The sequence below is a fragment of the Carassius auratus genome, chromosome 3 (assembly GCF_003368295.1).
Source record: "Carassius auratus strain Wakin chromosome 3, ASM336829v1, whole genome shotgun sequence".
In the NCBI taxonomy this organism is placed as follows: Eukaryota; Metazoa; Chordata; class Actinopteri; order Cypriniformes; family Cyprinidae; genus Carassius; species Carassius auratus.
The window spans coordinates 23,482,491-23,493,819 of record NC_039245.1 but is presented as its reverse complement, the minus strand read 5'-3'; the positions used below and the strand labels follow the sequence as shown (position 1 = coordinate 23,493,819).

General features: G+C 35.6%; 1 protein-coding gene across 1 annotated transcript; it reads left to right on the top strand.

The window, feature by feature from the left end:
* The first annotated feature begins 3,939 nt into the window (after positions 1-3,939).
* Positions 3,940-4,815, top strand: LOC113054451 (NAD(P)(+)--arginine ADP-ribosyltransferase 2-like). Its single transcript, XM_026220030.1, has 2 exons — positions 3,940-3,990; positions 4,066-4,815. Exons 1-2 carry the CDS (start codon positions 3,940-3,942, stop codon positions 4,813-4,815), a joined length of 801 nt encoding a protein of 266 aa, XP_026075815.1.
* Positions 4,816-11,329: the final 6,514 nt, after the last annotated feature.

The window sequence follows — 11,329 nt, the reverse complement described above, 5'->3', positions numbered from 1 at the left end:
CTAAACAATTAAATATGTTGAATGATAATGCGTCTCTTCAAACTTATATTTGTTTTTTTTTTTTTTGTTTTTGACAAAATGATATCAATAGTTTTATTTATTTATTTTACTGACTGTGAAAAAAAAAAAAAAAAAAAAAAAAATACCTGCTACAACTTTAAAGTTTGTGTTTGGTTAAAGCACCACCCACTGGTCAAAGTGTATACATGACTTCTGACATTTAAAGTGGTAGTTCTCCCCCCAAATTAATTTAATTAATATATATGAATGAATAATAGAAATATATTTTATATAACTCAGCGAATTGTCTCAAAGACCTGATGGATTTATATATATATATATATATATATATATATATATATATATATATATATATATATATATATATATATATGTATATATATACATATATATATACATATACATATACATATACATATACATATACATATACATATACATATATATATACATACATATATATATATATATATATATATATATATATATATATATATATATATATATACATACATACATACATACATATATATATATATATATATATATATATATATATATATATATATATATATATAATCAGGTCTTTGAGGGAGGCAATTCGCTGAGTTTACGTTCATAATTGTGAAGCAATCCTGTTCAAACCCCAGATAGAATTTGTTTTCTTTATTTTATAAAAGCACAACGTTTTGTTTAAATTGTGAATGCAGACAAATTTGAACTAGCCCCTTTACAGTTTAGAATGAAGTATTATTCTTACATTTACGAAAAAAATGACTGTGTATTTAGTTGTTTTCTTTTATAAATTTACTTTATACAAAAAAAAAACAAAAAACTTTTCCATTAGATACAAAACTAAACTATTTGACAAACATGATTATAAAAAAGTTGGGACACATTTCAAATTAGACAAAAAAGGAATGGAAAAATGTACACATTTGACAAAATGATCAACAAAATGATCAACCTTAATATTAAGTATAAAATATAAGCTGTTTAATTGTCTGTTCATTTATATGAGGTTTGCAAATTCTGCAGCTTCAAGTAAATAACATATCTAAACATGAAGCGGAGGCGTTTTCCCTGGGCCAAGGCTCATTTAAAATGGACTATGGCAAATTGGAAAACTGTTCTGTGGCCAGACGAATGTCACGAATCAAAATTTGAAGTTCTTTTTAGGAAACTCGAAGCCATGTCATCCGTACTAAAGAGGACAAGAACAAACATGTTGTTATTAGTACTCAGTTCAGAAGCCTGCATCTCTGATGGTGTGGGGTTGCATGAGTGCGTGTGTCATGGGCAGCTTACACATCTGGAAAGGCACCATCAATGCTAAAAGATATATCCAAGTTCTAGAACAACATATGCTCCCATCCAGACGTCGTCTCTTTCAGGGAAGACCTTGCATTTTCCAACACGACAATGCCAGACCACATACTGCATCAATTACAACATCATGGCTGCATAGAATAAGGAACCGGGTACTGAAATGGTCCAGATCTTTCACCCATAGAAAATATTTGGTGCATCATAAAGAGGAAGATTCGACAAAGAAGAACAAAGACAGTTGAGCAACAAGAAGCCTGTATTAGACAAGAATGGGACAACATTCCTATTCCTGAACTTGAGCAACTTTTCTCCTCAGTCCCCAGAAGTTTGCAGACTGTTATAAAAAGAAGAGGGGATGCCACACAGTGATAAACATGGCCGAGTCCCAACTTTTTTTAAGATGTGTTGTTGATGCCATGAAATTTAAAATCAACCTTTTTTCCCTTAAAATTATTATTTTTCTCAGTTTAAACATTTGATATGTAATCTATATTGTATTCTGAATAAAGTATTGAAACTTCCACATCATTGCATTCTGTTTTTATTCACAATTTGTACCATGTCCTAACTTTTTTGGAATCTTGTTTGCTTTTTTTTTTTTTTTTTGGGGGGGGGGGGGGGGGGGTGAGCTAGGGCCTATATTTGAGGCCCCGGTCAGGCTCTAATCCACCACATCCAACACGGTTTTGGTCTCATTTGTGAGCATGCTCTTTATATATGTATTTAAAGCCATTGATTGGATCACGGTGATTGCATGTTAATGCCAAGTGTAAATGCAGCCATTGTCAAACTCAGTTCCTGGAGAGCCGCAGCCCTAAGTTCCAACCCTGCTCAAACACACAAACCATGCAATTTTCAAATAAGCCTGACGGACTTTATTAGCTGGATAAGGTGCATCTTATTAGGGTTGCATCTAAACTCTGCAGTGAACTGAGTTTACACCTCTGGCCTAAAGATATGTCTTTCTTATCAGAATGAGAAGATTCACAAGTTTTAATTTTGCAATTTACATATATTTAAAACCACAAATACTTTTGCTTTTGTTTAATAAAGAAAGGTGGATTTGTGGTTGTATAGCCTACAACTTTTGAACAAACATAGTTTTCTTTATATTTCCCTTGTTTAATTCATACTAAGTGTCGCATCTGTAACTTTAATTGTCACAAATCTGGTCTATGAACTTCCATTAATTAACCACCAGACGTCATCATCCACCAGACAGACTCTCACATTATCCCTGGACTACATTTCCCATGCTCCATTGCACCAATAACAAATTCACCTGATAACAATCACACCATGCACCTGAAACAAATCACACACACACAGTGCAATCATCAGACACGCTTTATAAGCATTGGACTTCCTCTCCCAAACTGTCAAATATTGTTCTGCATTTCTCACTCTTCCAGTGTTTTTATATGTTTTTGGATTACAATGCTGTCTTGACGTTTGGACTTTGTTTGCCCATTAGCTATTTCTGTCTAGCCGTCTAGATATTGTTGGCTGATCTGAGACCCTTGCTTGACCTTGGATTATTTGTGTCTTACTCATACCATATCGGTTAACTACTGTTTCTACCCTATCTGTGTTTAGACCATGTAAAGGAATAAAAGATTGCATATGGATCTGCGCGTGTTACATCTCTGTCACCGTGTTACATTAATAGAGCCAAAACTGCTGAAGTTACAACTGCAACTACTAACAAGGTTGTTTTTACATCTCTAGGCAGGAACTCAAACAGTTAGAAACCCCACACAGACCTTCACACGTGGTGTATTATGATGAGCTCAACAGTTCAGTTCAGCTAAAAGATAACACTTCAGCAGATCACACATGCAAACATTATTAGCAAAATAACAATTGTAATCAAAGTTCAGTAAAATACGTTGAGTAAATAAGAAGTAGTGAGATGTTAAGCGTTGATATCAAAATAACTCTGAAGCGTTGAAATCAGCTCAACTGGTAGAGCATTGCGTTGTCAAGCACAAGGTTGGGGCTTTGATTCCCCGAGAACACATGATAGGTAAAAATTGATAGCCTGAATTCACTGTAAATCGCTTTGGATAAAAGCATCTGCCAAATGCATACATTTAATTTTTATTTTTTTAGTTTAAACCAGATCAAGAAATGATGATTCAAACTAAACTGAATCTCATTAATTTAATTTTATCATTCATAGAGTCATGATGGCCCAGAGAAAAACTAATCTGGAGTAAAAGCCACAGGCGTGTAAAGTCTGAAAGCGTGAAACTACACATAGACATTCACACATAGACCTTTATGATAAGCTCAACAGTTCGTTTAACACATTTTAGCTGTTATATCCCACAACACACGCACACATTTTCTGATGTTCTAATCTAATTGTTGCTCCTGAACTCCAGAAAAATACTGAAAACAGAATCTGACAGAAAGAGACAACAGTATTCTCAGGTAAGTTTGGGCTTAAAGTAAAAGTCAATGTAATGCTTCCATCAGTGAATGTCACAGTCAGGTTTAATTGCATAGTGTTTGTTTATAGGTTGTTTTCAGCATCTGATCTTCACTAGATCTACTAGATCATCTGAGAGATTCGACTGAATCAAGATGCTGCTGATTATTGAAGCTCTTCTTCTCATTTTAGCTGCTCTAGGACAGGTAAGCTTGTGTTCTAGTATGAATATTACTGACATGGATACTGATGATTGATAATTATGATTCCTGTTGCTGCAGGATCATAGAGAAACTGCTGCCGCAAGAGAGATTTATACATTGGATATGGCACCAAATTCTGTTGATGACCAATATGACGGCTGCACAGAGAAAATGGCAAACTTAGTGAAAACTAAATTTCTGCAGATGGAAATGAGAAACTCTGATGAATTTAAATACACTTGGAATGATGGTGAATATAAAGCCAAGAATGCAGAGGATAATTTAAATCTGAGTCATTCAGTAGCAATTTATGTGTACACTAACAATAATTCTGTTGTATATCAAAAGTTCAACGATGCTGTCCGTAGTGAGAAACAAAAGTACAAAGACGGTACATTCTCATGGTATTCACTTTACTTTTTGTTAACAGATGCAACACAGATTCTGAAGAAAACACAACCTAAATGCTATTTAACATATCGTGGTACTAGAGTTAAATTTGCTAAGGATGTTGTGAACAAAGAGATTCGTTTCGGCTCATTTACATCCTCCTCTTTTGATCAAGCAGTAGCAAGGCGTTTCAGACCTAGATCTTGTTTTAAAATTAAGACTTGTAAAGGTGTTAATGTGATAAAATACTCTAAGTATCCTAAACAGAAAGAAGTGTTGATTCCTCCGAATGAGAAGTTTAAAGTCACTGCTGTCAAGACGAAAGGGCAGAAAGGAGCCTGGTGTGACACTGTGTTCACTCTGAAAAGCACTGGAACAGTAAGTTACCTGAACTGTGGTGCTGGTGTAAAACTAGTTAAAGACAGGGCCAAACTTTAAATCTACGCTGACCATGTTTCTTCAAAATTAAGATCTATTATCATACATGATTATGTGATTAATTCTGAAATAAAGCTTTTAAGGAATCTTAAATCAATCTTTTCAAGCTTTTAGGGCAGGGATAGGCAACTCCGTCCTGGAGGGCCACTATCCTGCAGAGTTTAGCTTCAGCCCTCATAAAAACTCACCTGCCTGTATCTATCTAGTAATCCCAAAAACACTGATTTCCTTGTTCAGGTGTGTTTCATTAGGGTTGGAGCTAAACTCTGCAGGATAGTTGGCCTCCAGGACCGGAGTGGCCTACCCTGTTTTAGGGAAATCAGCAATAATGCTTTGAACTTTCATAAAAGTCAGCAATCATCTAATGTGTCTGCTTTGTCTTCTTTGATCATGTTAATCATGTAACTCCGTAAGTAAGTAATTATATTAAAAAACATTCTCTAAAACACACACTATTCTCCAAGTAATTCTTGTTATAATAACATAAAACTTTGTCATATTTTCATAAGGATCCTAAAGAATGAAATATGTTGAATGATAATGTGTCTCTTCAAACTTATATTTGTCTTTTTCAGCAAATTATCAGTTTGTTGACTAACAAAATGATCAACTTTAAAATTAAGTATTAAATTTAAGTTGTTTAATTTTCTGTTGATTTATATGAGTTTTAAATACAGTGTGAAAAAATTGTAAAATTGTAAAAATGAAAATTCTGCAATATACAGTTATTTATGATTTTTTTATCTTCTGTTGAACACAAAAGATGATATTTCAAAGAATGTGGGTGACCAAACGGTTAGTGGTAGCCATTAACTTTCATAGTATGATAAATCATTTTCATTTTTTTTTTTTTTTTTTTTTGTGAACTATCCCTTTAACTTAAACATGACATAAAGCAGGGGCGTCTTAGATGCGTTTACACTTGGCATTAACATGCGACCTGTTTCCGGATATTCTCCACATGATGTTAAGACAGAAAAATGAAAAGATGAAAAGATAGAAAAGTGTAAATGCATTCTGATTAGAATGTTTATCTGATCAACGTGTCTTGGTCCAGAGGTAGTCAAGGGCTGTGTTTACACTTGGCATTAACATGAGACCTGTATCCAGATGTTGATATCCAGACTATATTGAATAGACAAGTTTAAATGCATTTCTGATCGGAATATTATCCGATCAGCATGTCCTGGTCAGTGTAAACGCAGCCAAGGACATATTGTGATTTGATCTCAGTGTAATTTAAATGACCTATATCCAGCCATTGTTTCGGCATTTTCAGGTTGACAAAATCCAAAATGCCACCCCCTCTCTTGCGAACTGTCAGAAAAAAAAAGACGGAGAATGCCTGTGTGTGCTAGTGCTAGTGATTCCTACACTTATCTTGATTTGTACAGTAAAATGTCCTGTGACTGAAAATGCTTTTCAAAAGAAAACCCACCACTTCAGGTTGACTTTGCACCAGGCCATTTTCTAGAGGTTTATTTAAATATTGCATGGGAAAGACAGATCTAATTCTGTTATCCAGATAAAGAAGTCACCTGATGTTGCCAAGTGTAAACAAACCGTGTTCCCAGGGGCGGACTGCCATGCCATGCCATTATATATGAATTTATCAGTCTTTTGCATGCCAAATTAAATTTCTGCATATAAATATTACTCTAAATAGAAGCAGAAAATCGTGCTATAAGCACTTTCATCAGATCGGGTTAGCCTACAACAATTAAGTTGCTGCCTATTTTTCAAACAGGAATGCAACGAGTTTTTGAAATGGCTAATAAATAATTCACAAATAATAAAAATTGCATTGCTGGAAATCCTTTACGTGTTAAGGTATTCAGAACAGAAAAACAGCCTATATATTCCATTATAATTTGTTTTTTTATTTTTTAATTGTATGGAACTATCTAATAAAATGCAAATTATGATCAGATCTGTTTTAGACTTTTCCTTATTTTTTTATATATATATTTTAGATATCCATCAATTAATGTGATGAAAAAATTACTCGCCTAATTGGCCTTTAAAGATAAATGCAAGGATTACATAATCAAAGTAGAGTTTCTTTTTTCAATTTGAATTATTTAGTTTTAAAGTAGGCTAGCAATTTAAAGCTTACCATACACACACACACACACACACACACACACATACAGTATATAGACAAAATCGCTGAGTGTTCATCATTGTGAAGGGATCCCGTTCAAACCCCAAACGGCAGAGAGCATTTGTTTTCTTTATTTTATAAAAGCACAACTTTTTTTGACATTGTGAGTGCACACAAATGACTTTGTATTTAGTTTTCACTGATAGAAAAGCTGCAAGTGATTGCGTCGGCGGCTCCATGTTCTGCAGAGCACACTTCAGCTTCAACTCTCCACACAAACATCTAGGTAAAAAAAATTAAACAAACATTTTGATATGCTTGAACTGTTTTATATCTATAGGTTTTATTTTAGGCAAGTTGTGATGATTTGAGAAGGCTAAATTGATTAAAACTTATAGGTCATGATCAATTCACTGTCTGCTGCTGGACTTAAAAAAAATATGTATATTTTTTATAAATTATTATAGAAAAAAATATTTTTATGTTTAACAAACAAAGTGCTTCAAACATTTTTTCTAAATTTACTTTATAAAACAAATTTACTTTTCCATTAGATACAAAACTGAACTATTTTAATAGATGAAACAGTAGTATAAACTTTTTGGGGGGAAATTGGAAAAAGTCGGACTAGGGTCTATATTTGAGGCCCCTGCAAGGCTCTAATCCACCACATCCATCACTGTTTTGATCTCATCTGTGAGCATGCTCATGATATATGTATAGCCATTGATCACGGTGATTGCATGTTAATGCCAAGTGTAAACGCAGCCACTGTCAAACTCCATTCTTGGCTCTTCAGAGTTAAGTTCCAACTCTGCTCCAACACACAAACCATGTAGTTTTCAAATAAGCCTGGTGGACTTGATTAGCTGGATAAGGTGCATTTAATTAGGGTTGTATCTAAACTCTGCAGTGTTGTGGCCCTCCAGGAACTGAATTTACACCCCTAGCATAAAGAAATGTAATATAATATAATATATTGTCAAATAAGAAAGTTTCACAAGTTTTGATTTTTAAAATCACATATATTTAAGACCACAAATACTTATGCTTTTGTGCAATAAAGAAAGGTGGATTAATGGTCGTACAGCCTACAACTTTTGAACATAGTTTTCTTTATATTTCAGTTGTTTAATTTAGAATCTGTATTGCATCTCTAACTTTAATTGTCACGAATCCGGTTCTATGAACTTACATTAATTCACCACCAAAAGACATTGTCCCCCACACAGACTCTCACACTATCCCATGCTCCATTGCACCAATCACAAGTTCACCTGATAATAATTACACAGAACAGCCACTGCTTTAAGTGGGCCGGTACGCACAAGTACTCAGTACCTCCACTTCCAAATATAGCTCTTGAGTGTACCACCACCTCTCCGTGCGCCCAGAACGTGCTTTTAGCGTACCAGTACGCTCATTTGGACATCTGTTTTAATAGAGGTTTTAATCCTTTGCCTGCGCTGACGCTTTTCAGAGCACCCTTCACATTGCAAGCTTCCTAATTTGTCCCACCGAGAGCAGAGACTAAAATACCCATACATCCTTGAGTTTTACAAGTGAAAAGCGCATGCGTCGCTATTGCCGCTGTCAGTAACAACAAGTAACGTGGCCGGAGAGGGTTTGTGAAATGCACACACTCAGCTCGAAAAAAATGCAAATACAGTGAACAACACTTAATATGCTCTCCTGGCTTCAGATTCTTTGAGTACTAAAAGAACACGGTCAGAATCAGATGACTTGCTGGCTGACATCCCACCAAGCCATAATGATATCGCTGCAGGTCAGACGCAAGCAGGGCCGTCGCTAGTGGGGTGAAAGGTGGTGACGATTACAGGGGCCCACGACTGAGGGGGGGCCCCCAACGATCTCAACCGTCTGGCTGAGGCTAGCCTAAAAAGATGCTCAGGACAGTTGACGGGCCATTGCTGCGCATCGTCATGAAAGCTTATCTTTTTCACGTGTTTATAAGCCTTACCGTTTGTCGATTTAAACATTAAAGCATCCAAACACAAGACACGGAAAAGTTAAACAGAGTAACGTTAGCAGGTTACTCGCGCACTGCGTTCGGTGCGCACGCAGAGAGAGAGTCGCATATCACAGACAGCGACACTGAACTGAGCTCTCTTCTGCAAAGTTCTCCTCGAAGTGCCTCCTGCACCTGAACGAAAAATACAAATCGCATTTTGAACAAACAAAAAGAGCCCAATTCAGTACACGCGGTGTTCTGGTGTTCAGGACTCATGCAGAGAAAGGTGTCTCAAAACGCTTGAACACCGAATTTGCTTATTTTTGCTCTTGTGTCGACAAATACATACAAAATATGTCAAAATATACACCTTGGAAATTGTGCTCGAAAAAACCTGTCAGTTATTTCTTAAGTGAAAGTAAACAATTGAGGAAAAAATGGGTTATGTATTATATTGGATGTGTTCATCGTCTCTTAAAGTGACTCCGCCTAATTTAGCTACTAGCTGCTGTAATGTTAATCCAAGAAAAAATGAAATGGGATGAGAAAATCATCACTGAGAACAGCTGTCGAAAGACTGAAAGAGAAATTTCCACTGGATATGGCAGTGAATCCAGTTGAAAACCAATATAAGGGCTGTATTTGAAAAATGGCCAACACAGTCTCACTCGCTACTCGTCAAATGTCTGACGCATGGTCAAGGGATCTGGCGTCACTTTTTTGACGCACTGGGTATACCTTTGACGTCTTTTTTCAACGTGGGGGGTAGTCCGATAGACTTCTATGGAACTAAACAGCGTTGAAATTTGACGTCTTGTTTCAGCACACCACAACCCATTGTCTGCCTCGTATGGATCTAGACTACAATAAATAAAAATAAAAAGGAACAGGTTACAAAAAATGATCTATGCCAAGGTGAGTCAAATGGCGGCCCCCAAATGGCGGGTTTTTGATGTTTAAAAAGCCTCGCAATCTGATATCAAAGCGCCCGCAAAGGTTTAGCGCGTTCATCAGCGGTGAGTTTAACAACGCTCACCTGCAGGGAAAAGGGCATTCAGAGATGAGTTTAACAACGCTCAGCTGCAGGGAAAACGGCATTCAGAGGTGAGTTTGACCAAAGCAACGCTCGACTGCAGGTAAAACAGCATTAAAAGGTGAGTTTAACAACGCTCCAAGGCGCGTGCAAGTAAGCAGTTTAAGCGTTTTCTTATCATTGGTAGGACACCGCTTTAACTATAGCATGCTGGATAACGTATTTTTATCAGAGGTTTGTTGATTTTAATAAATGCATATAAATGCTACGATTGTGTTCAATTAATCTTTTTATTATTATTATTATTATTATTATTATTATTATTATTATTATTATTAAATCCTCTAAATTAATAATGCTGACGTCACCGTATGGCCGATCCCAAGGTCCATTGCGATTTTCCACTCGGTAAGTAAAGTAATGTTAGAAGGCTTAATTAATAAAGATCGATACTATTCTTACATTTACACATCAAAACTGTTGAATCAGGACAAGAAGTTGTGTTTAGGAACTTTACATTTTTTTAAGGTGGCCATATCTTATGACGATAAATAATGGAAAACATTCTAAAAAAATGGCTTTCTGTACCAAATGTGCAGGCTACCAAAGTTAGCTAATTGAATTCAAGTTAATTTTTTGTCGCATATAATCATGTAAGGTACAATCATAAGAGAATGTAAGATTTTCATAATGAGACATAACGTGTTACAGCAGCTATAATGTATTTCTGCGTTGGGATTCTTCTTGTGGTTGTATGTCGTTGCTCTTTCTTTGCCAAGTGTTTTGTGCCCATTTATATACAGTAAAATTATCACAGGGAAAAGGAAATAAACCAGTTAAAGAAATATTTTTCCTTGTTAGTACAAAAGTAGAATTAATAACTTATAAAACATATTAAAAAAAATGGCACTGATTATCAGCCAAACTGGCATTTTGAATGGTTGGTATCAATATCAGCCATGATTGTACAGATCAGTCCATCCCTTTTGAGCTATTGTATTGTGAGTTTTCAGGCAACACCCAGCCCTACAGTATTCTGGCCTAATACTATAAGCACCCACAGACCTCCCCGCCACATCCCAAACCATGGGCAAACTTGACCAACATTTTCTCAAGTTCTAAAACCTTTCAGTTTTTCAGTATATATGTATTTGTATGTAGCATGATCTTCAAATCTGAATGTATTATCTTTCCCTTCTCTCAACAGGTCCCCTTGTTCCTTCATCATTTATTTTAAAACTTCTGTTTCATTAAAAAGCAAAAACAAAGGCACTTTTAAGAGCCACGTTTGTCTATTTAATTGTTGTTAGTCCGTCTAGTTCTCCGTGGTTCTTGCTCATCTGCTCTTCCCCCTATCCCTTTAGTGTTGTTTTGTTTGTCCTTGTTCGTCATGAGTGACCATTCC